This window comes from Hemicordylus capensis, chromosome 1, assembly GCF_027244095.1.
Source record: "Hemicordylus capensis ecotype Gifberg chromosome 1, rHemCap1.1.pri, whole genome shotgun sequence".
NCBI classification, from domain to species: Eukaryota; Metazoa; Chordata; class Lepidosauria; order Squamata; family Cordylidae; genus Hemicordylus; species Hemicordylus capensis.
This window is the reverse complement of record NC_069657.1, coordinates 123,919,346-123,945,302: the sequence shown is the minus strand read 5'-3', so window position 1 is coordinate 123,945,302 and position 25,957 is coordinate 123,919,346. Positions and strand designations below refer to the sequence as shown.

Below are 25,957 nucleotides of genomic sequence, written 5' to 3'. Positions count from 1 at the left end.
CTGAACCCAAATCTCTCCCTGGTTTCTCAGGTTGAGGCAGTGGCCAAGAGTGCTTTTCTCAGCTTCGGCTGATATGTCAGCTATTTCCATTTCTAGAGGTGAATAACCTTAAAACAGTGGTACATGTGCTGGTAACCTCCAGGCTTGACTACTGTAATGCGCTCTACGTGGGACTGCCTTTGTACATAGTCTGGAAATTACAATTGGTACAGAATGCGGCAGCCAAATTGGTCTCTTGGACAACTCGAATGGACCTTATAACACCTGTTTTGAAAGAACTGCACTGGCTGCCAATATGTTCCCGGGTGAAATACAAAGTGCTGGTTATTACCTATAAAGCCCTTAACAGCTTGGGTCCAGGGTATTTGAGAGAGCGCTTCCTCCTGCTACTTGTTACGCTCTTCTGGTGAGGTCCAGTTATGGTTGCCACCAGCTCGTTTGGTGGCAACTAGGGATGTGCGAACCGGTTCAAATCCGAACTGGGGTGGTTCGGAGGTTCGAATTCGAACCGAACCAGCCATCAGGTTCGAGCTGCAGGTTCGAATTCGAACCGAACCAGGGGGTGGTTGGATTCGAACCGGTTTGAACCGGTTCGGACACTCAAAAATTGGTAGGATGGTAGCTGGCACCCAGGGGTACCTGTCACCCAAACCCCAAAGCAATCGGACACTCGTACAATTTTTTTATGAATTTTTGAAAGTTATTTTTATTTTTTTCTCATAGGATATAATGGGACTCCAACCAGCCCATTATTCCTTATTGTGGAGCACCCATGGGTGCCAACAACCATGCAAACCCCGAAGCAATAAGACACCCCTATGCTTTTTTATGAATATTTGAAATATTTTTAATTATTTTTCTCATAGAGTATAATGGGACCCGAACCAGTCCATATCCCCTATTGTGGAGCATCTAGGGGCACAAAAGCGGGGTGGGTGGTAGACAGACAGGGGTGCCTACCTCCCACAAAACCCCAAGGCAATTGAACACTCCTCTGATTATTGGTGAATTGTTAAAGTATTTTTGAATTCCTCATAGAGAATAATTAGGATTGCAGCAAATGTATAGCTTCACGTGGGGGGGGGAAGGGGTGTCGTAGAGTGGAGTGTGGTGGGTGGTAGTTCCTAGGGTGGGCAAGGAAGCTATCAGAATTGGGGCAGAGGGCTAATTTTTGGTGAATTGTTGAAGTTTACACATCTTTAAGGTTTTCCCCCATTAGGTATAATGGAGGCTGTATCGCTTCACGTCAGGGGGAAAGGGGTGGCCTAGAGCAGTGTGGGGTTGGTGGTAGTGCCAGGTAGGGGCAAGGAAGCTACCTGATTTTTTTCAAAGGATTTGGGCAGAGGGCTGATTTTTGGTGAATTGTTGAAGTTTATGCATACCTTATAAGGTATAATGGAGCTTTCAGCAGCCCCATAAGTGCACTTGGGGTGTGCTGGGGTGGCCCAGAGCGAGTGGTAGTGTAGTGCACATATGGTGCCAACCACCCCCATGGGTTTCTAACCCATGGCATAGATGGTTCTGTTGTTTCTGAGGTATTCTGAGTGTGGATTCTATGACAGCAAATGAGATTTTCAATGATACACCATGAATCCACTCTAATTTTCTATCATAGAATCCACACTCAGAAACAACAGAACCCTGTATGCCATGGATTAGCAACCCATGGGGGTGGTTGGCACCCTATGTGCCATACACCACCACTCGCTCTGGGCCACCCCAGCACCCCCCAAGTGCACTTATGGGGCTGCTGAAAGCTCCATTATACCTTATGAGGAAAAACCTTAAAGACGCATAAACTTCAACAATTCACCAAAAATTAGCCCTCTGCCCAAATCCTTTGAAAAAATTCAGGTAGCTTCCTTGCCCCTACCTGGCACTACCACCAACCCCACACTGCTCTAGGCCACCCCTTTGCCCCTGACGTGAAGCTATACATTTGCTGACACCTCCATGCTTCTTTATGGAGAAAAACCTTAAAGACGCGTAAACTTCAAAAATCACTTAAAAATCATCCCTTTGCCCAATTCCTTTCAAATAATTCTGATAGCTTCCTTGCCCACCCTAAGAACTACCACCCACCACACTCCACTCTACAACACCCCTTTCCCCCTACGTGAAGCTATACTTTTGCTGCAATCCTAATTATTCTCTATGAGGAATTCAAAAATACTTTAACAATTCACCAATAATCAGAGGAGTGTCCAATTGCCTTGGGGTTTTGTGGGTGGTAGGCACCCCTGTCTGTCTACCACCCACCCCGCTTTTGTGCCCCTAGGTGCTCCACAATAGAGGATATGGACTGGTTCGGGTCCCATTATACTCTGAGAAAAATAATAAAAATATTTCAAATATTCATAAAAAAGCATAGGGGTGTCTTATTGCTTCGGGGTTTGCATGGTTGTTGGCACCCATGGGTGCTCCACAATAAGGAATAATGGGCTGGTTGGAGTCCCATTATATCCTATAAGAAAAAAAACTTTCAAAAATTCATAAAAAAATTGTACGAGTGTCCGATTGCTTTGGGGTTTGGGTGACAGGTACCCCTGCGTGCCAGCTACCATCCTACCAATTTTTGGGTGTCCAAACCATTTTGAACCGGTTCGAATTCGAACCGAACCAGGGGGTGGTTCGAACTAAACCGAACCACCCCCTCCTGGTTCGAACCCGAACCGAACCGGGCGAACCGGTTTTGTGCACATCCCTAGTGGCAACCTGGGAGTGGGCTTTCTCTGTGGCTCCCCCGGGGCTTTGGAATATGCTCCCTGCTGAAATAAGAGCATCTCCTTCTCTGTCTGTTTTCAGGCAGATCCTCGAGACTCACCTGTTCTCTCAGGCTTCTAATCAGAATTATTTTTTAAAATTTATTTTGATTGTCTTATGCTACAGTTTTTATTGTTTGATGTGTTTTAATCTTTGTTGATTTTTATATATTTTAAATTTGGTTCACTGCTTAGAGATGTACATATCAGGCGGTATAAAAATATGATAAATAAATTAAATTATATAAGAACCAGTCTTGTTTGAAGCAACCCTCATTGCATTCAAAACTTGGATTCAGTCCCTCTCTTCTCATAATATAATTTCTTTGTCATTAATGTTTATAGACATTGTCGATTTTTGCCCTAGTAAGGAGAAATGTACTGGTAAAGTGAGGTAATGGTTAGTGAGACTGCAGCAATTACATTTAGTAAGCATTGGCAAAGTGGCACACTTAGAAAGTATTTGAAAAAATTAAAAACTGCATATTAACTTCAGTTGAGTTAGCTTGATTTTTCAAAACAAAGTAGTCAATATATCCCTAACAATCCAGTACTCTTATTTTACAGAATAATTTTTCCCATCGAGATCTCTCAGTTGCCATTAGAATCTATTCTATGCCTTACTCTCTTTGGAATATTAAATCAAAATGGTGGTAGTTCACCTGATTCAAATAAACAGAGAAAAGGCCCAGAGATGTTGGGTCAAGTTTCCTTCCCTCTCTTTGACTTTAGGAGGTAAGTATTCAAAATGTCTTCTATGAAAACATTTATATTACCAGTATTTTTACAGAAAATTCAAAGCAGATGAATTGGACAGATATTCATCAGTGTTCCCTCTAACTGGGGATTCCAGATGTTGACTACAACTCCCATAATTCCCAGCCAAAGGCCATCACAGCTGGAGATGCTGGGAATTGTAGTCAACAACATCTGGAATTCCCTGTTAGCGGGAATGGTGACACTCAAGTAGATTTTGCAAGTGGGACACTAGATTCCTATAACTATATATTCAAAAATTATTTATCTGTGAGGGAGGTAACAAGATAACATCTTGTATTGGAAGTGGTTTATGGTATAAGCTGATTGTAATATACATCTTGAGAATTTAGATTATTCTCAATAGTTTTTGAGTAAAATCCTGCAGACAGGCTACTTAGGTCCAACTGAATTTGAACTGCCTAATTTGCAGCTATTAAACCAGTTTTATCAGGCTACAAATACAAGTACTAGTCCACAATCCTACAGTTCCTCAATACATTTTACCTTAGCCTAAGCTTAAGTATGTTTGCATGATACTGTGGGTATTCTTCTAAACAGCAGATTGACTTGATTTTCTGCTGCTGGGTTTTGACAGATTGTAGCTATATTTTGTGAAGTGTCTGTTTTCATTGACAGCTGTAGTTGATTGTGAAGCAACTCAATGATAGCTAATTGTCTTCTGTAAGACAAAATAACATAGTAAAATTTAGCAGTGTTGTACTGGAGAACTCCCTTTTCAGTGTAATAGAGAAATGTCCATATAAATAAAACTTTTAAAATAAGAATTTTAAGAAAATGCTAGTTATTTAGGAACCTAAGAGTCGGAACATTTCCCCATCTCTCTCAATATTGTCCACACTGACTGGCAGTGGCTCTCCAAGGTTTCAGGCAGGCGTCTTTCACAGCCCTACCTAGAGATGTCATGGATTGAACCTAGGACCTTCTGCATGCAAAGCAGGTGTTCTACCACTGAGCTACAGCCCTATCTCCTAAGGGGAACATCTTGCAGCAGACAGTGCTCACATGTACTCTCCTATCCAAATGCAAACCAAGGCAACTCCTGCTTAGCAAAGGGGCAATTTATGCTCCCTACTACAAGACTGTTTAATCCCATTTATATGGTGCTTTAGAGGCATTTCTTTATGAAAAGGAGGTACAGGAGATATGGACTTTGGTGTACAGTGGGCCCACATGATATATTACTCTGTGTGGTGAGCAGAGGGGTGCAGACTTGCTGTTAGGGGCTGGAAAAAGGGGAAATTTTACCCAGGCCCAGAGTGGCCTGGGCTGTAAACCCACCACCAATAAGATAACACTATTGTGCTTGATAATGATTATGCGATCATCTGTATGTGGTGTCCATATCTAATAAGATTTGCTGTAGTCAACCAGGAGTCTATAATGGAGAGAAAGTGTTTTGTTTAACATCCAATTTGAGGAAAGTTCTGGAGAACTCAAAGTTTGCTTACTACTTTGTGACTTTTTAGTTGCTCTCTCTATATCTATATTTAGGATTTTGCTTTTTTTTTGTCATTGTTTTGTAACTGATAGCTCTTCCTGTTTTCCAAGCTCTTTTGTTGTCTCTTTCCTATTGAATGAAATCTGTGCATAAAATTTGAATTCTTCTTGGCTTTGTGTCTTTAGAACATTGACTTGTGGAACAAAACTTCTACATCTTTGGACACCTTCCACAAATGTTGTACCTGGAGTGGCCCAGAAAAAAGGAAATCTGATGGAAAGAATAATATTGCAGGTAGATTTATTCCCTATTTTGTTTACCACTTTTTTATGCTGCCCTTTCTCCAGTGAGCTCAAGGTGATGAATGCTGTCTTTCTGACCCTATTTTACCCTCACAACAACCCTGTGACATAGTTTAAACTGAAAGACTGGCCCATGGTGACCGAGCAAGCTTCATGACTGGGGTATTTGAACTTGCCACCCTCCTTCCCCCCCCATCTTAAACCATTACACCACACACTTAATTGCTTTGTCTTTGAAAGCTTTTACATGGTGTCTGAACTTGGTAAGCAGTAACAAATAGTTTCTTTTCTCAGTAACATCTGTGTATTCTTACATTTGAATTCAATACTGTGAACAGTCAGTGCTTGTATTTTTTCATAAAACAATGCGGGTATGTTTTCCCCCTTTGTTTCCTTTTGCCTGTACAGAAATGTGTTATATAAAGCAGCAATGCCCCTGTCTTCCTCATTTCTTCCCAGTTCTAGAGTAATATAGATTTAAATTCTCTTGAGGTAACTTGGATAATGGTTTAGACTTGAAGTTCTCAGTACCTGTTTGAGAGACTTACAGATTTTACATTTTCTTATTCTCGGGCATATGTTTGTGTAAAAATATGTGTGTAATGAGGAGATAGAGATAATTTTTATCATCCTGATAAACACATTGGGAAGTGCTTGCTGGAATCAGCTTCCAAGCATGCCATTACTGTTACATACAAGTATACACACATTTTGCTAGTGTATGCCAAAAGGTAACCAGTAATGTAAGCAGTGAAATGAAGTGGTAGAGATAGAATAAACTGCAACACTTCAGACTGAAGGTGGGGATTCCCCCTCTCTCCCCCTCTTTCCTGTAAATATTCCCTACATAAATAACTCTCTGTAAGTAGAAAATTGGAATAGAAGCAGAAGGGCTGGGCTAGAATCTTTCTCCCTAGTGTACTGGTTTTTTTACTTGCAGGGTGTTTGGGGGATCATTTCAAAAATGACATCTCTCTTCTCCATATTGTCCAGTTTACCACCTCAGCATTCTGCTACTTCATTCTACTGCATCTGTAGATCAGACCTTTGTTTGATACAATTAACAAACTGTTACCCTACTTTACTCAGTTCTTTCCTTTTGTTAAAGCTTTAGGTACTGGTGGCCCTTGTTATCCACGTGGATTCCGTTCTCACCAATTTCCACAGATAATGAGACTGTGAGGCAATGGGATTTGGGGTGGGGTGGGGTGGTAGGTTCCTGAAGGTGGAAAAAGGCAGAAATAATAGAAACACAGTGCTGTACTCTGCTCTGCTGATCTCCAGCTCTCCTGCAATGCCCCCCAATTTGGCTGGATTTCTGCCAGAAATCACAGGATTATTATTATTTTTAAAGCCACAAAATACTCTAGCAAAATGGTGGCTGGAAATGACCTTGGAGGTCATTTCCAGCCACCCTGAAACTGTGGGTAGGCGTATTCCTACTATTTTTTTGACACATGTATACCAAGATTGGGTCTAGTGTTCCCTCTAACAGGGATTCCCAGATGTTGTTGACTACAACTCCCATAATCCCCAAGCAAAGGCTATTGCAGCTGGGGATGCTGGTTGTTGTAGTCAACAACATCTGGGAATCCCTGTTAGAGGGAACACTGGTTGGGTCTCTATTTGTATACCACCCCAAACACAAATCTCTGGGCGGTTTACAACAAAACAATAAAAACAACCAATAAAAAGATTTAAACATTACAACAATTTAAAATGTTAAAACTAGTAAAAACACAATTAAAATGATATCTAATTAAAAGCCTGGGTGAACTGGGCCAATTGCCAAGACTCTATACACAAAACTGCGGTGTCGGGACCATGAGTGACGAGGGCCACCTGTACTAACTACAGAAAAGATTGCTTGCTTTCATAGGCTGCAATGCAAAGAAACATTGTGATCTTTGTGGTGATCTATGTTCCCTCAAAGCCTGGGTTCTGTACCTTTGCCTCATGGAAGAATTCAAATCTCCTTGAGCTGCTCTACAGCTCCAATGAATTGCACATGTGGTGCGACCATTATTTTCGGTGGGAGAGCGCTATTTCCCTCAGTTCCTTCCTGACTGTTGTGCTGCTCATCTCCGGAAGGATTTGCTCTGTTCTTTTTTCAGTATTCGTTTTCGACTTGACTTGGACTGGCTTCTTGACTACTTTTTGGATTTCCCTCAGGCTTTGCCTCTTGTGATAATTGACCTACAGTTTCTCTTTCTCTCTCTCCCCTTTCAATCACTCTAATGGACAGCAGAAAAAGTGTATCTCCACCTCCAAAGAAGGTATCTCCAAGGTGATACCTTCTTTGGGTAAACATGACAAGTGTTTAATTTGTTTGGGCAAAGGCCACAATGTAAATGCCTGTAAAATGTTTGGGCAAAGGCCACAATGTAAATGCCTGTAAAATGTTTGGCATTTTCAAGGCAAACTAAGAAAAGCTGTGAACTTCACTTGAGGGTGGCCCTCTACAAAACAGCACTTGGACTACCAACTCCAATGCCAAACTATCTGGGCCACTCAACATCTATGGCTTTGATGTCATCTGACATCCACTCAACAGGACCAACCGGGATCTGCCACTATCACCCTTTGGGATGAAAAGTGACTTCAGCAATGGCCTCCACATGTACATCTCAAGCCCCTTCTCATAAAGAGCATGGTGACTCGGCGTTCAAGAACCCTGTGGTGGTCAACATCAAGACTCCACATCAATGCCACAAAAAACACAAGCATGACTGCTCCAGATTGCCAGGAACATGGAGCCCAAAGCATCGCTGTACTTTATCCGCCTCTTCAACATTGACTAAGTGGAAACCTCCCCCAACATCAACGTCAAAGATGTCTCCTTTTACCTCCATCTTCTACTGCATAAGGGGTTTACCGGGGATCTCTCCCCTCAACATCAACACTGCAAGTAATGCCGAAGTTGGGCCCAACTTTGACTATCATCATGCCAGCATCCTTTCTGTGTCCAACATAGATTTCGACATCAACATCACCTTGCCTAATGACTTCTGTTTCTGACATCACCTTTATCATAACTACGGAGCCGATATCAACTGTGTCCACCCCACTAAATGTTATGCCTAGAGTGCCTTCATGCATTGTCATTGACTTTTCACCGGCTTCATCTCCAGCCCATTATCTGCATGAGTCTCCCGACAAGGAGGGGAATCAGTCGTCGAGGAAGTATCCCCGATGTGTGGAAACAAATCTACTTCAAGAAACCTGGAATCTCTCTTGAGATCATCTACCAGTACCCTGCATGGCCTGGACGGGGATGATGATTCAGAATTCCTACAAGTCTCTAAAATGCCATCTGCTTTTCTTGCTAAGGTGACTCCACGTTGCTCCCCGTCTCAACATGGAGGGAGTATTTTCACCATTCTGCTCCACATTTTGCTTCCATGACCCATCCTATAGACTATTGGAGCTCTCCTTGGGCCTTGGACCCTGGCTATATCAGAGGTCTTGGACAATACAGGGACCCTTACTACCTGCCTTCACCTGCTTTGCCTTATGATTTTGATGAATATAGACAGTGGAAGGCTATGAAACTTAAGGGTGCCTTGGAATCTACTCCAGTGAAAGGCCAGGACCCTGTTTCCTCACTTGCTCCTGAATCTTCTGTTAAGCACCCCAAAACTCCTTCAGCTCCTCTGGGTAGGGGGGAATAACATCTCCTGTTCCTACCCATCTGACAGATCCTGACATGGAAATAGTTCACCACTCTCCAGCTCCAGAAATGTCACCCCAACAAGAGAATCTTTCTGAAGGAGAATACAACTCTAGTCCCTCATCTGAGGAGACTCTGTTCATAGCAAAAACCCTTTGGATCCTTTTCTAGACAAGACTGTAAACAATCCACCACCAAGGTCACCTACAAAAGAGACAAGATCCTATTGTGTAGAGGTGATGGAAATGGGTAAGGCTTTGGGCCTAGAATTTAAGGCACCAATGCCTGAAGTTAAGGACTCAGTATATGATTTCATGTCCAGTGTGAGCTGCTCAGCCTGCAGCTTTACCTATATTCCCAGTCCTTGCCGACTCTGTTAAAGTCCACTGGAATGCTTCGTCCACCTCTACTACCATATCCAAGAAGCTTGATACGGAATCTAGGACGAATCTTGCTCTTTCCTGTTTAACACCCCTGCCACCTAATTCCCTGGTGGTAGGCTGTGCGATCAGTTCAGTTTATTGCAATCTTTGATCAAATATACAGTCCAGATCAAATAAATCTACCCTGAGGATAGATATCAGTATAAACACATACATGCATATACATATTTTAAAAATCAGTTACATAGAAGATTGAGATTTTTAAAAAGGATAAAACCAAATTAAAAAGAAAAAGGAGGGACGATTAAAATTAACCGTTTCTGACACACCATAAGCAAATTTTAATTGCAGCCGTACAGAAGACATAAATGTGAGACATAAGTGTGTTTATCAGAAAAAAATAAGTTTATATAAAAATCATCTGAATTGTCAGGTTATCTAAGAATGAGAGGAGCAATATATTTGGAATGCATCTCACGATAGAAAGAACAATACAGAAGCACATGGCCAACTGTCTCAATATTCCCACTTCCACAAAGCTGTGCGATTAGTAACAAGTCAGGAAGGGCAGATTCTGCCTCAGTAAATAAAGAGGGCAGGAAACTGAACGTGATGGGTCGTCGATTTTACTCCTCATCTTGTTTGGTCTTGGAACTTCTCCAAGGTTGCAGGCAGGAATCTCTCTCAGCCCTATCTTGGAGAAGCCCAGGGAGGGAACTTGGAACCTTCTGCTCTTCCCAGAGCGGCTCCATCCCCTGAGGGGAATATCTTACAGTGCTCACACATCAAGTCTCCCATTCATAGGCAACCAGGGCATACCCTGCTTAGCTAAGGGGACAAGTCATGCTTGCTACCACAAGACCAGCTCTCCTTCCTTGAGGATACACCAGACAGCAACTGAGCACAGTCACCAGACAGCAGCTGAGCACTGCAAAGCATCTTGCAGAAACCGAATCAATATCCCTTGCAGGTGCTGTAGCTTTCCGTAGGCATGCTTGGCTGCGCTCTATCTCCTTTCAGAGTGACATGAAGGACAAGATTGAAAATCTGAATGGGATGGCCTTTTCAGCGCACAGACAGACAAAACAATGAAGAAGATGAAGTCCCACTGCACTGTGCAGATGTCTACACCTCAGCAATCCATCTTCAGTCAAAGATATAGGTCCTTTGGCAGGCAAATGTTTTAATATAAATAGCCTATATAAAGAATACAAGGAATCTATAAAGTATATGCTTAAGCATCAGTATAATCCACAGTACAGGAAACAGCAAAGAACAAAGCCTCGGGACCAGTCCAAGCAGACTATTTGATGCTTCGGCACTGGAAGTACCTCAGACTCTACTTCCTTCTATTCGTCTCTCCTCTCCAACGTTTGACATCGCATAACATCAGGTGCCTGAGTATTGGCCATAATATCAACAGGTTGTGCCATCAAATTCATAAGCCACCCTGTGTTCACAGTGATAAAATACACCCACTCAACTCCTACCATAGCAGAAGAGGTGCACTCTCTACTAGAGAAAGGGGCTACAGAGCCTGTTCCCCCCAGAAGAACAGGAGACAGGTTTTTATTCAAAGTATTTCCAGGTGTCCAAACGGGATGGAGGCCTCCGTCCCATCATGGACCTTTGCAGCCTGAACATGGTCCCTCTGCTGCCCCTGCAGTGTCAGGATTAAATGCCCCATCTCTCAGCTGCAGGGCTGATCCCAGAAGCCCGTGGGCGGAGTCAGCATGGAAATTGCTTCTGCACAGGTATCATCTTGAGTAGTCTGCATGGTGTTGCTGACCACTCAAGATGGCACATGTACAGATGCCATTTTAGTGCCAATCTCACCTGAAGCCACGCAGCAGGGCATTTAATCCCGACAGCATGGGGGCGGTGGAGGGGCGGTGGAGGAGCAGGTAAGACGTGCTTCCTCCTCTTAAAGCATTTGTTCTCTACCCCCCACCCCAGGATGTGCACAAAATGCTTCATGCACATCTCTGCAGAAAATACTTGCACTTCACTCTGGGTCAACAAACTTATCAATATGCATTCCTCCCATTCGAACTTTCCATGGCTCCTTGTCTCTTCACAAAGCGTATCAGTGCCACCCTGAGATCATCGCACATCTCAGAATGTGTCTGTGTCTCCATTTACCCTTGGACAATTGGCTGCTAACGGACATCAAAGAGACCCTAGTCACTTGGGTTCAGTTCACACTGGACCTGCTAGCAGATTTAGGGATGACGGTGAACTTAAAGAAGTCTGTTCTAACACCACAATGACACATTCAATTCATCAGGGCAATCTTGGACTCTCCTATGAAGAGAGCTTACTTTCCCGGAGAAAGGAAACAACTGATAACAAACCTGATCTCCACATTCACTCTCAATCCAAAGCAAACAGCTTGGTCAATACAAAGCCTGCTAGGTCTCATGGCCGCCTGCACCACTACTGTACCCCATACAATGCTTCATCTGCGCAGGGTCCAAAACTGTAACAGGTGATCTTTCTGGTGATCCATGCTCACTCATAACACCCGCCCGGCTTACCCAGTGCTAGGATACCTCCACAGTTATAGTGTCTCACCTGACTCCATCTGTTGAAGTTCTTCTTAGCTCATTGCAGCAGCTGATCAGGAACGGAGGAGAAAGGCACTCTCCCACCAAAAATAACAGTTATGCCACATGTGCATTTTGGCAGAGCTGAAGACCACCTCAAGGAGCTCTGAATTCTTCAGTGAGGCTCACTGCACAGGCACAAAACCCAGGTTGTGAGTGAACATGGATCGCAGAAAGTTCACATGTTACAGGTAAGCAACCTGTCCCCCCCCCCCACACACACACCTGAGGAATATCTGCAAGAACCCCTCTCACACTACAGGTTCTTTTTAGTATGTATGAACTGGGCTTGTTGGTCCTGGTGTTTTTCTTTTACAGTGAAGAGAAGAGTTGTGGGGGAAGTGGTATTAAAAAAGAGAGAGAGAAAAAGGCTAAAATTGGGGTAAAGGAGATTAAGTCTCCTTAAGCAGGTGTCCATGGTTTGCTTAGAAACTAATTTTCTTTTTAACCTTTCAGGTTGATTTTCCTACCTTACCATTTGATATTATATACAAAATTCCTCAAGCAGCAAGCAGTCCCACTTGTCATTCCATAGAAACATTGGAAAAAGATTCAAGAGAGCGTCTTCTTTCCATTCTTTCCAAAGAGGGTACTCTTGGGTATGTTGTATTGCATTAAGAGCAATGCTTTGCCTTTTTGTGTTTAGCATATAACGCTTCTTTATTTTCTTGCTTTTGCTTCATTAGATTTTGAGAAACGTTTCACTTTGGCAAATTCTTTGATTCAGACTAAATCTAACCTTGAAACATGGTGATCCAGATTAGACTCATTTCTACCATTCCCTTTTTAGGGAGGTTGATGGAGGGCCAAGCACTAGGGCCCTCATAGGGTGCCAGCATGCTATAGGGCCAAGCGTTGCTGGTTTTTGAATGGACCTTCTTTAGTAATTCCTGTCTAGAGACTAGTGTAAGGAATAACTTCCCATTGATTATCCTAGGCCTCTTGTATCTCCTGGCTCCTTTTTTTAACGTTATGGGCCAGCAGAATCTGTTGTCTCTTAATTGAATCTGGCAGGTATCTAGGGAATAGCCCTTAGTTGGTTCTATTCCTTTCTCTCTGGACATGACCAGAGGATAGGAGGGAAAACCTTTTTCTTCTTCACTGTGAGAGCTGTTGTACCAGGATCATGGTGAGCAGTTTTCTTATATTGTTCTTACATTTATTTGGCAAGGGTTGACTGGAGTTTTGGAGGAGGATGTCATCAGTATTTTGATGTCACTTAGGTTTCTGAACTGCGCAATTCTAGTCCCAAACCAGTAACTCTAAGTTGCTGGGCTAATGAGGGAGAACAGACTGGAACTGAATGCAGATAAGACACAAGTAATGTTCTTGGGAACAGGGTTTTGGAGGAGCAGGATTTGACTTATCGTGGATGGGACGTGGTTATGCCTGAACAATCAGCTTGAGAGTGGTTCTGGCTGCAATAATTACTACTGGAAGCATAGAGGGTATCTGTAGTAGGGAGCCTCTTTGACGTTTTCTAATATGCTGGCTACACCTCCTTTTAGTAGCCAAGATACGGCAAGCACCAATCATGATTTTTGTGAAATTATGGACTGATAATCTACTACAGTGCACTCTACATGCATGTGTCTTTCTTAATTGTTTATGTCCACTGAAACTTCAGGTGCCACAGCCTGACCCTTGCTAGAAAAGATGGTATCACATCAGCAGTAATACTGGCAATCAGTTATTTTCCAGACACAGCCTTAGATATTGGCTGACATCCTGACTAACACAATGTGCACATAAGGAGGGACTGCAAGGACATACTGAATCCCTTGAGCAACTCCCCCAGTCCTTCTGTGTGTGCTCTTACACAAGTGCATTAAGGTTTGGAGTGCTCTCTCCACTCTGGAAGCACTCTGGAAGATCAGGAACTTATCACTAAGGGTCAATCTCCCCAAGCTTTTTAATTACTTGGGTTGTGACTTGGAATGTGCACGAACTGTTTCGGCAGTCTATTCACAGACCGCTGAACCGTTTTGAAAGACTGGCGTTGGAACCGGTTCAGAGGCTCCTTATCTTCCCCTCTGCGTTTCCCCCACCAGTGCTGCTGTGCTGTCAGAATTACTGGCGCGGGGTGGCTGTATACACTCTTGCTGCCCCAGTCAGCGTAATACCAGAAATAGCCAACATGTGTGTTCATGCATGATGTGCACCAGTCACTTCTGGTATTACGCTGATCAGGGTGGCAAAAGGGTATACAGCCACCCTGCGCCAGCAATATTGACAGCAGCACTGGTGGGGGAAACGCGGCAGGGGAAGTCAGGGCATCTTTCCTGCAGTTTAAAGCAAACCCCCCCCCCCGTCTTCCCGGGAGTGCACGGAACCGGTTCTGTGCACATCCCTAGTTGTGACCCCCTTTGGGGCACTTCATTTGTGCTGATTTTCAAAATGGTATTGCATGTAAGTCCATAGGATAGAGCAGGATATAAATCTACAAAGGGTGGCATCTAGACTTTTAGAGCAGTGATACTCCACCATCAGAAACCTCTTCATAACTCTCCTTCTATTCATATAAGGAGCTTCTGACAATGGAGCACTACCCTGCTGAAAATCTAGATACCACCCTAAATAATACATGTTCAGGGCTACTCTTCTTTAAATTAAGAATTTTGTCCTTTTCCATTCATTGAACAGCTTCTACCCCAGTAATTAGTTGCTTTCTGTTCATTTGCATAGCTATTACTCACCTGAATTGCTCTGTAATTAGCTCCTGTTTTGGACAGGGATCCTTTAATATCAGGTTTTTTCTTTGCAGTTAGAGTAATTGATCATGTATTATTTCAGGTGTGTGTGTGTGTGTGTGTGTGTGTGTGTGTGTGTGTGTGTGTGTGTGTGTGTGTAAAATGGAGGAAACCAGTAATTAGACAGTTCCTGTTACCTATGACAAGTGACTTTTAAGTGCTAATTCAGGAATGCTGTGGCTATGTGATTGAACAGGAAACTAATTACAGTGGCAGACACAGTTTTAAAAGAAAGGGGTAAGGAGGAAGGCAGCTGCTGATAACAGAACAAGGGTAGAGAAAAACCTAGACCTTTTCTGTAGGGATTTGCTTCTGAGTAAACACATTATACGATCTTGCCCACTTGCATTCCCATTTTTCAGCTGTAGGAAAGGAATGCCTCAGCAACGCTAAAGGAACCTAATGTAGAAGGAGCTTAAAAGTGCTTCTTTACAGTTTGGACTGTGCAGAGGACTTAAAGTGTTTAATGAAATGTGCAGCTGAGCTACATTTTTCCTAATTGGATCTTTTCATATCAGTGGAACATCATAACATTCTCTCTTGCGTACGCTTTTGGGTTGTTTTTCTTCCCAGAGGGCATGCACTGATCAAAGTACACTTTGGGTATAACCTGTAACTGTGGTGACTATAACTACATTACCATTAATTAATATGCTGTTTGGAATTCTTTTTGTAGATTGTCTAGGAAGGATAAAGCCTTTTTGTGGGAGAAACGTCATTATTGCCATACAGAGGCAAACAGCCTTCCAAAGATATTAGCTAGTGCCCCAAACTGGGATTTGACAAACCTCCCTGAAATATATTTGCTGCTTCAACAATGGCATCCCTTACCTCCTCTGACTGCACTAGAATTACTGGACTCCAAGTAAGTAAAATATATTAATTTTGACTGGAATAAGAATTGGTATAGAAAACTGTCAATCTCAAGAGTTGATAAATGCATTCAAATGTAGCCTTAATAAATATGCTTTTCTTTTAACACTTCCTTATTTGAGTTGCAAATGCCAGCCACACTAATAATCCATTAACTTGCAGACAATTTGCTGGTTTAGTGGAAGTTTCAAGTGGGTCTGTGAAGTATGATTTTAGAGCACTTTAGTTTCCATGTCAATGTTTAAAGTCCACAAATGATTAAATGCTTCTTCTCTTTGTAAGTGTTACAGTTCTAAATCATTAATTTACTAAACTTGCAGCTTGATCCTGAGGGTACTATGTTATGTCAAAAAATACATGTTCGGGAATCGGAAACCAGAACGTACGCAAACCATGTTGTTAATGTTAGCATTTGGAGGATGTTAGGCCAATGTTAAGCTGATAATCAGTATATAGAACTGTGTTCAAGATCTGATCAACAGGCCTTCAAAGCAGAATGAAAGATGACAGGATATTGTGTCCTTTCTTGTCGTTTTTATAGAGAGAGATAATTATTAGTCACTTTTATTTGTGTAGTCCAATCCAGTGCCTGACATGATGACAGTGGCCTGTTGATGGGATCAGAACTGTCTTGAGGTAAGGAGCCTTCAGAGAAGTTGCCCTGCAAGTCTGATGGGCAGGGGAACATGCAGAGAATGAGAATGAGAGGGGATTGGATTTTCAATTCTCTCCCCTTCCCGCAAAAGTGGTGTTTGCTGCCAGAGATAAGTCCTTGAGGGTTGTGTGAAGATCCCTGCCCATCAGACTTGCAGAGCAACTACTCTGAAGGCTTTCTGTCTGAACACAGCTGATCACATCAACAGGTCACTGCCTATAGTGTCAGCCAATATATCTTTTCTGATGATTCGAAGAGTGACTTTAGCTTATGCATTTGCTGAATTGCTTTAGCAGTCCCGGCACAGTGAGGGTTCTTGAGAGTTCTCAAGAAAATTTACTGAGCCCCCCTGCAGATGTGGACTGAGAACTGATTCAGATTCTTCCTCAATAGATACAGCGGCATTTGTTCAAAAACTTTCTAGGGATGTATATTCTTTTCACACTTAAATTAAATACAGATCTCTGTAGGGATCCTCACAACTGGGTCATCTGTACGGGAGTCCCACTGAGGAATTTATAGCTTCGATTAGGCGCTCTCTGTCCCTATAAGGTGTAGGAATAACAGAGCCTATAGAGCAGACTGTAGAGTGCCTCCCTCTTCAGTTCCTTCTCGTCCACCACTTGTGCTGCCTCATGGAAGGTATGCTCCTTTCCCCTTATTCCTGTGAAGAAAGTAAGATTTTTAAAAATTGACTTATTGCACTCGATTTGGACTGCTTCTGACCACGGTATTTTCTCTATTTTTCTCTGTGTTTTTTACTTGGACTGTCTGACTGTTCTCTGGTGATTTCCCGCCCCACCTCCAAACTTGTAACCTTGGACTTCTTTAAGGACATTCTCTGTTAAATCCTCTAGTTTTGGAAATATTTTTGTCTCATTTTTTGGCTGACTCAGACTGTTTTTGACCTTGATTATGTCTTTCCCCCAAAAAACTTTTAAATGATGTGCTACATATAAAGGCACTTCGGATGGTCATGCAGACTGCCTTATCGGTCTAGGTAATGGCCACAACACCAGCACTGCAGAGTTTGCCTGTAGTTTAAGGGGGGAAACCCTGACTTAGTAGAGTTACGTTTAAAAGCTTCTCTCCATGAAAATATTTTTTGTCCTGGGACTCCCAAGACCAAGCCCACCATTGCCACAAAGGACCTTGACGCCTGGCCCTTTGACACTGTTGATGTCCACCTCGACATCATCTCACTTGGCTCCCGATAAGCATAGGGGAGGAATTTTTAAGAAGCCTATGGATAAGGGACATGAGGGCTCTCACAAGTATAAATGCGAAAGAGACCTTCCTCCGAACATGCGCATAAAAAGGGCTCAGAGTCAGCAGCCTTGGATATCAATGCCACAAAAAGGCATCGACATCAACCCTGGGATAAGCATCTGTCTTGCTGCTAGCTAAGACTCCTTCACCATTCTCTGCGCAACCAGGGACGACTTACTCATCTAAGAACTAGAGCTCCAAGGCATCAACTTCTAAAGCTACGATCTCGAGGACCTTGAAACCAAGCACTCAGACGACGAGGGATAGGAGATCTTTGGAAAATGGCACTTTGGCATTGAAGATCCAGACCTCACCACCCTCGACCTCGATGCCAAGGACTGCTCCGGCGCTGAAGAGGTCTGTTCTGACATCAACAGCTTTGGCATCGACAACACGCTTGATGCTTGCATTTCTACCGGGTCCTACCCAAGCCTCTTCTGCAGGACTTTCACCAGTTCATTCATGACCTCCTTCTCCTATTACACCGTTTGTTGAATCCCCAGTTCAACTGTCTCCTAGTCAAATGCTGCAGAGGAATACTCCTGTGAAAGAATCTCCTGCTTTATCACCCCTTCTCAGGCAGGAGCTGGAAAGATTGCTGGGATCAGCCAGCTCCATACCTTCCAATACCACACTCTCTCAAGGCCTAGGCAATGATGACTCCAGATCACCTTTACCAATTCCTAGGACACCCTTAGGCAACCCTACAAGAGAGACACCATTGTGCTTTCCTTCCATGCCATGGTGAGAATGCTACCATTATTCAGTGCCACATATCCCCACGAGATCTCTAAACTATTTCAGTTCACCTGGCACCTGACTCGGCCATCTGCGTGCTGAGGAGCGCTTTAGGTCCAATTCTGTTTATGGATTCCCTGGCCTCCCCTACAACTTTGCAGAGTACAGGCTGTGGAAGTCTATGAAACTTAGGGCTGCTCTCTCGGTTCCCCCTACCCCTGATGCCAACGTCCTGTTCAAGCGTGCTTTTACACCTTGGAATCCCTCAGGGCCACCAGCCCCAGCCCTGAGGGCCCCTCCACCTACTCCAGAACCACCTGTGGCATCTTCAGAACCGGTCTACCCTAGGGTCCCTACTCCTCTGGTGGAACCATGGCCTGAGGCTCCTGGTCTGGAAGACCTGGACACGGACAATGAGTCTACGAATTCTTCTGTACCTCAAGGTTGACTCAGCCTTCCATCCTTCCGAGGTCGGTAAAATGAGTACCCATAATGTTGGGGGCAATATGCTAAATCATTGTAAACCGCTTAGAGAGCTTCGGCTATAGAGCGGTATATAAATGTAAGTGCTATTGCTATTGCTATTGCTACCTGGCTCTGACATCTCTGAAGTCCCCCTTGGCACCTCTCCAGATGACAACGTGGAGAATCCTCCTTCAAACTCCCCAGCCAAGGAGACTCAGTCTTATAGGGTTCAAATACAAGAAATGGCAAAGGCCTTGGGCCTGGAGATGTCTCCTTCAGAGTCCTCAATTAAGGACCCAGTCTATGACTATTTGTCCTCAACGTCAGTGGCCCATCCTACAGCTCTACTAATGCTTCCTGCCTTCGTTGCAGCCTCCAAATCCACCTGGGCTACTCCAGTAACTTCCACACTTCCATGTAAGACCTTGGAAAGCCTCTACAGAGTCCAGGAGGCTTTGTGTCCACTTTTATTTAAGCCCCCAGCCCCCAACTCTCTTGTTGTGGATTGCGCTCTGCAGTCAAAATCCTTGTGTAAACATTCCACTCCGGTAGGCAAGGAGGGCCAGAAGCTGGGTTCAGTGGCAAGGAAATTCTACTCTGTCTCTTGTCTCTCGCTGAAGATAGCCAACTATATGGCACGCATGTCAAAAATCAGCAGTCTCTGTGGGACTTCTTGAAGGATGATGCTGATGACTTGCCTGAGCCTTTCAAATTCAACTTTCAAATCGGCTGACTTGACTCACCAATGCCTCAGCACTGCCAAGCATCTGATGGAGACCGAATCTAAGTTGTTGGCAGGCTCAGGTGTTGCACCACCATGCATAGCTCTGCTCCATGCCTTTTAGAAGTCAATATGAAGGACAAGATTGAAAACCTGTCCTTTGACCGTGATGGCTATTCTCCAAGGATACCAATGACATGATGGTCAAGCTAAGAAAGTCTCTGTACCTAAGACCTTTGCTTTACCTCAGGCTGCATTACAGAATATAAACCTTCTCAAGATAGGAGCATCTTTAGACGAGGCTCCTGACAGTTCTCCAAATGCCTCTTCCAACACTGCAAAAATCCAAACAGGATCAACCTAAGCAGGCTTTTTAACCTAGAGGTCCTGGAAGTATCTCTGTCCTCTCCCCCTTGATTCCATCCACCTTGTTCCCTTCCTGGCGTCCTATAACATTGAATGCCTGGGTGTTGTGCATAGTTGCCTCCGACTATGCCATAGAATTAGAAACTCTCCCCACTTGTGCATAGAACTTGTTCCAACCTGCTCTGTGTATTCTGGCTTTTACTCCAGATACTTCCTGGTTTCTGAACACGATGGAGGACTTCACCCTATTTTAGACCTAAGGGGATTGAACAAGTTCATTTGAGCTGGCAAATTCTGTATGATATCCCAGCAGGCTATCCTCCCGCTCCCTTAGGAAGAGGAGTGCTTTGTCTCCCTTGGCTTAAAGGAAGCATACGTCCACATTTCCATAAGGCCCCGCCATCGTCAGTTTCTGCGCTTTTGCCTAGATACATGGATATACCAATACAAGGTGTTCTGTTTTGGTATATGTACTGCCCCCAGATTTTTTACCAAATATATGGACACAGTGATTGCACATCTGTGCATGCGGGGCGTTTTCAATTTTTCCTTTTTTGGATGACTGGCTTATCCTGGCCAAAGAGGAATTGAGCCTGTTTTTACAACCTTCAGCTCACATTCTCTCTCTCCTAGCAGATCCGGGCCTCAGTTTCAACCTCAAGAAGTCTGTCTGGACCCCTCAGTGCACAATCCAGTATATTGGTGCTGTCCTGTATGTGGTCAGAAGGCTTACCCATCGAACACATCCACTCCATTTCAGCCCTGGTTGCAGCTTTCCAGGCCTCACCCAGGCAGAGGGCCCGCTCCATACAGCACCTTCTGGGCCTGATGGCCTCATGCACCACGACGGTGGCCAACGCCAGTCTTCGAATGCGGAGACTTCAAATGTGGCTGTTCTCTATCTTCAGATCGAACCTGGACAGTCAGATGAAGTGGTTAGTGATGCTGATGCTGTTGTCTGGGATCTTACTTGGTGGGCTATGCCTGACTCCCTTTCACAAGGTGTCTCTATGTTCTGACCCTCGTGACCTCAGTCACCACTGACGCCTCTCTACAAGGCTGGGGCGCACATTGTGGTCCCCTGCAGATGCAGGGCTTGTGGAACCTCCATCAGCAGGAGCTCCAAATTAACTTTCTGGAGCTATAAGTGGTTTTCCTCGCCTTTTTAAAGGCTTCCTTCCTATCATACAAGGGCAAGTGGTCAGGTTCATCTCTATAACACCACGGCTATTGCCTACCTGAACACTGAAGGAGGGACCGTCTCGAGATACCCGAATATCCTAGCCCTTCTGTTGTGGGAATGGTGCCTACTGCATGAGATCAATCCTATTGCCATTCATATTAAAGGGGAGGATAATATTCTAGCTGACTTGCTCAGTAGGGATATCTTTTTTGATCCTCCGTGAGTGGGAACTAAATGACTCCATCCTCTCTGAAATTTTTGACACTTAGGGCATCACTAATGCTGATCTATTTGCCACAGAACAAAACACAAAATATAATTCATTCTATTCCAGGGCAAGCATCAGCACGAACTCCCTAGAAGATGCCTTCCAGTTACAATGGAAGGACAGGCTGTACTACCTCTACCCCCTGCTTCCCGCTAATGTCCAAGGTAGTGGGGAAAATTCTTCAAGAACAGAGTCAGTGCATTTTGGTCTGCCCTTGGTGGCCCAGACAGCCATGGTTCCCAGTTCTACTAAGATTATCCAAGGGCAATTATCTCCGTCTTCCATTGCAGAAAAACCTACTGACGAGAGACAGGGGCTTAGTCCTGCACCACGCTGTTCACACTCTCTCCCTGACAGTGTGGAGGCTGAAATTTTAGATGAGATTCTGTTGAATGAGAGGAAAGCCTCTACTAGAAGAGACTATATGCGCAAATGGAAGCATTTCCTATCTTATGCATTTTTGAAAGATTTTGAACCCTTCCAGGCATCTATCCAACAAATACTACTGTATCTCACATCTCAAAGGTTTGGGCCTCTCTAATACTTCCCCTAAAGTCCACCTTGTGGCTACATCGGCTCGCCACCCCAGCTTGAATGGCAAGTCAGTTTTTGTCCACCCTGACTCTTAACTTTTTTTGAGGGGAATCAGCAATATCTACTCTCCGGTTCGGGAGCCAGTGGAGCCATGGAGCCTAGTGCTATCCACACTCACAGAGGCCCTGTTTGAACCTCTTCTTACATCCTCGATAAAACTGTTGTGCCTGAAGACATCTTTTCTCATTGTTATCACTTTGGCTAGACGGGTCAGCGAACTCACCACTTTGACAGCTGATTCTCTCCCTGTACCAAATTTTACACAGACAGGGTGGTTCTTTGTCCTGACCCTGCCTTCCATCCTAAGTTTCTCTGATTTCCGCATCATCCAGTACATTATCTTTCCTACATTCTTCCTCAATCCGTCTATACCCTTGGAATGCTCCATGCACACCTTAGATATTCAAAGATGCCTCCTATATTTCCTGGACCACACACAAGCATTCTGACACTCAAACAAGCTGCTCATCTTCCTCTCCAGACAGAGACTATCAAATTGGTTTGTGCAACTCATTTTCTTCTGTTAAAAAAGCAAGGTGTTCAGCCTCCTGCCAAGGTCAGGGCCCACTCTACCAGGGCCATGCTTACCTCAGCAGCCCACATAACTGACATTTGTAGAGCTGCCACTTGGTCTTCAGCCCTGCCTTTTGTTTAAAACGCTACACAGTGGACTTGCGCTCTGCTTCTGAAGCCAACTTTGGGTGGGAGGTTTTGAAGAACGTACTGTAATTGCTAGCATCCACCCCCTGTGTGGAAGCTAGTCACTCACCCAGTTGTGAGGGACCATGGATCCCTACAGAGATGAACAGGTTGTTTACCTGTAACAGATGATCTCTGTGGGGATCCATGATCACTCAGAACACCCACCCAGCCATCCCCTCTGCTAGTGTACCTCTGTATTGACTTACCTGTAGTTTTTTCATGGTGTTCTTCTCTCAATGTCAGTCTCTTCGCAGCGGCCGATTCAGGAACTGGAGGCACTCTACAGTCTGCTTTATAGGCTCCGGTATCCCTATGCTTTAAAGAGACAGAGAGCACCTAATTGGAGCTATAGATTCCTCCACAGGACTCCTGCGCAGGCACAGAAGACCCAGTTGTGAGTGACTATGGATCCCCACAGAGATCATCTGTTACAGGTAAGCAACCTGTTTTTCATTAGTGGTTATTTTTTGCATTATAGTTTTGCAGATCAGGAAGTAAGAACAAAAGCTGTGCAGTGGATTGAGGCAATAAATGATGATGAACTTGCTGACTTTCTTCCCCAGTTTGTGCAGGTGAGGTGTATTATGCATTAAACATTTTGAAGAGAAAAAAATACTGGCATTTTACTGTTTCACAAAATAACTATGAGTTGTTGTTTTTTAGAGTAAAGCATTTAATTAGAGTCTAAGTCAGCCACAATCTGACATTTGTTTGGAATAAGTAGTGGTTGCTCTAAAAAGACAAACTGCACCTACTCTTCCTTCTGGCCACCTACTTCTCTCATGCCACTTCCATGCAATCCCAGATGATTATTCTGCCACTCTTAAGCTGAACAACTAGGATAATTTTGTGCTGTTTCTGTATTGATACAATAAGTTGGTGTAGAGCTATAGTGGTTGCATATGTGAATGTGTTCTCTCCATCTACTCCTGCTACTTACCCCAGCCCCCCCTCCACCTTAAGGGCCTGGAGAAAGAGCATCTTGGACACTTAATGTCAGAAGAGAGTACAGTATGTGCAGCCAGTGTGATGTGGTGGTCTTGTTTTTCCTGAGCTGAACAAGCAACCCAGGACAATCTGGTTTTTGGAACAGTATAGCAGTCCTAGTGGAAGGAGAGGAGGTGTGGTTAGTAAACTGGGTATGTGGAAAGGATGTTAAGCACAGAAGATAAGTGCCCACAGGAGAAATATATTTGCAGGTCTGTACCTTAAGTGGCGCAGCAGGGAAATGCTTGACTAACAAGCAGAAGGTTGCCAGTTCGAATTTCTGCTGACACTATATCAGGCAGCAGCAATACAGGAAGATGCTGAAAAGCATCATCTCATACTGTGTGGGAGGAGGCAATGGTAAACCCCTCCTGTATTCTACCAAAGACAACCACATGGCTCTGTGGGTGCCAGGAGTTGAAATCGACTTGATGGCACACTTTACCTTTTACTTTAATAAAACTAAATCCTTTAGTTCATATTATGGGACATGGGGGGCTTTTCCAAATGAAGCATAGCTTCTGCCTGAGCTGGATCATTTTATTTTTAAAAATACCTAAAAGTCAAAGTATCTAGCTATACCTAGTCAACTCAATTTTGTCTTTAGTAATATGCTGTTCTACTCGGAAGCCCCTCAAATAAGAGCTGTTCCTAATTCTTCGCTTCTAACTCTGTTGTGTTAAACTTTTTTTTAATGTGTCTAGGCACTAAAACATGAAACTTATTTGGACAACTCTCTAGTCAGATTCCTTTTGGCCCGAGCATTAGGAAATATTCGAATAGCACACTATTTATATTGGTAAGAATATTTACCTTCCTTTTTTGTCATCTGTTCTCAGGCACATTTTCTTTATTTTCCAAATAAAATGGTGTTTAAGGCTCACACTGCTTTATAGTACAGAAAAATCTGTGCTGTCATCACTGGGAATATTTTTAATTGGATGTTTCAATAAATCTTAAGTGCACTTAACGTGCTTTCTGATGTCCCCTGGGCCCCGTCTTTCTCTTCCAGCAGGCTAGGTTAAATTGTAGTAAGTACCAAAGTGCACAGAAGTCTCTCTCAAACTGAGTGGAGTTCATAAATCATTCTGTACCTTAAGCAACACAATTCTTATTAAGAAATTCCCAATTAATCTAGTGCACACAGGTAGCTAAATCATACATTTGTGTTAGCATTACCTAAATTGTGTGAATACTGGTTTCAAATGGTATGGATTTGGATACAACAATAAAAAGTAGTTTGTGTATTTCCACACATTCTCTAAAGGTCCAGGGTATGAATCCTCTGTGGAAGCTGAGAACCCCATGCAGCAGTACTGGAGAGGGAGATGGCATCAGAAATCCTAATGTAAATTCCCATTCCATCATCCTGTGTCTTTCCCCCTGCCTTCCACTTCAGTATACATATAACGTGTGACATGGATGCTATATATGTCTGCCTAGTTAATGTGATCTGTATCTTCCTCCTCCCTGTCCTGTGCTGTTTGTGTTCTATGTTACCCTGTATATCACAATCGCCCTAGCACCTTGTGATATTTTAAAACCTAGTTATTGCAGCATGAAATTAAGTAACTAGGGGACTTGTGTGTGTTTGTGTGAACACACTTTGAAGAAAGCCCAGCTAATATTATGTAATATTTCAGGTTACTGAAAGATGCCTTACATGATATCAAACATGGTGTAAAGTATGAGCACATCCTTGGTGCCTTCCTTTCGGTCTGTGGCAAAAGACTAAGAGAAGAGCTGGAAAAGCAGACAAGATTGGTACAGATCCTGGGAATGGTGGCAGAAAAAGTAAAGCAAACAAGTGGATCTGCTAGACAGGTTAGTTAAGCTAGCAGCGTTTCTCTCTCAGTGAAAGCCAGCTCAACTAACAGAGTTGGTCAGTCTTCATGTTACAGCTACAATCATGTTTTATATATAGGATCCATCCTATGCTTATATTCAGTTCCTACACACATACAAAGGGCTAAAAAAGCAGTGGGGTGGGTGGCAGAAATAAGATAAAGTACTGTAGCTTGTTCTCCAGCAGTGCCCCCCAAGCCCCAATTCCTCTGGTTTCCCCCCAAAATTGTGGGATTTATTTTTTTTAAGAGCCACAACATGGCTCTGCACTGTAAAATGATCGGAGGTCATTTCCAGCCACTCAAATCTTCAAAGAGGTAAATCTTGCCTTAAAATAAAAATACAGGAGTACCTTGTTAGTCACAGATTCAGTATCCATGGCGTTGGGTATCTGCAGTCAGGTAATTGGCACCCGACCTTGGTATGCATGGAAGAAAACGGAAAGAAAGGTAATTTTCACGTATCCACAGGTCAAGGATGGGCAGAAATGACCTCAGGTAATTTCCACCCACCATTTTGTGTAAGGGAGCAATTTTCTGGCTCCGTTTAAAATACAGGGGGGAAATGTGTGGGGTTGTTTTTTTTTAAGCAAAAGGCATT

General features: G+C 43.6%; 1 protein-coding gene and 1 long non-coding RNA gene across 6 annotated transcripts in view; one reads left to right on the top strand and one right to left on the bottom strand.

The window, feature by feature from the left end:
- Positions 1–25,957, top strand: part of PIK3C2A (phosphatidylinositol-4-phosphate 3-kinase catalytic subunit type 2 alpha) — a 110,536-nt gene that overhangs the window by 43,935 nt on the left and 40,644 nt on the right. For all 4 annotated transcript variants that reach the window (XR_008316442.1, XR_008316444.1, XM_053297263.1 and 1 more), the window contains exons 13-19: positions 3,330–3,497; positions 5,166–5,274; positions 12,398–12,540; positions 15,368–15,556; positions 23,004–23,097; positions 24,217–24,311; positions 25,156–25,336. Coding sequence is in view for 2 of the 4 variants with exons in the window: in XM_053297263.1 (XP_053153238.1) it covers positions 3,330–3,497; positions 5,166–5,274; positions 12,398–12,540; positions 15,368–15,556; positions 23,004–23,097; positions 24,217–24,311; positions 25,156–25,336 (979 nt within the window). In the remaining 2 variants the exon portion in view is untranslated. The remainder of the gene's footprint in view (positions 1–3,329; positions 3,498–5,165; positions 5,275–12,397; positions 12,541–15,367; positions 15,557–23,003; positions 23,098–24,216; positions 24,312–25,155; positions 25,337–25,957) is intronic.
- Positions 15,827–23,324, bottom strand: LOC128345413 (uncharacterized). Of its 2 annotated transcripts, XR_008316447.1 has the most exons (4): positions 22,732–23,324; positions 20,512–20,693; positions 19,658–19,747; positions 15,827–16,883 (listed from the first exon to the last, which is right to left on the bottom strand). It is a non-coding gene; the product is annotated as an uncharacterized LOC128345413 (long non-coding RNA). The 2 variants fall into 2 exon arrangements; XR_008316448.1 differs by lacking the exon at positions 19,658–19,747.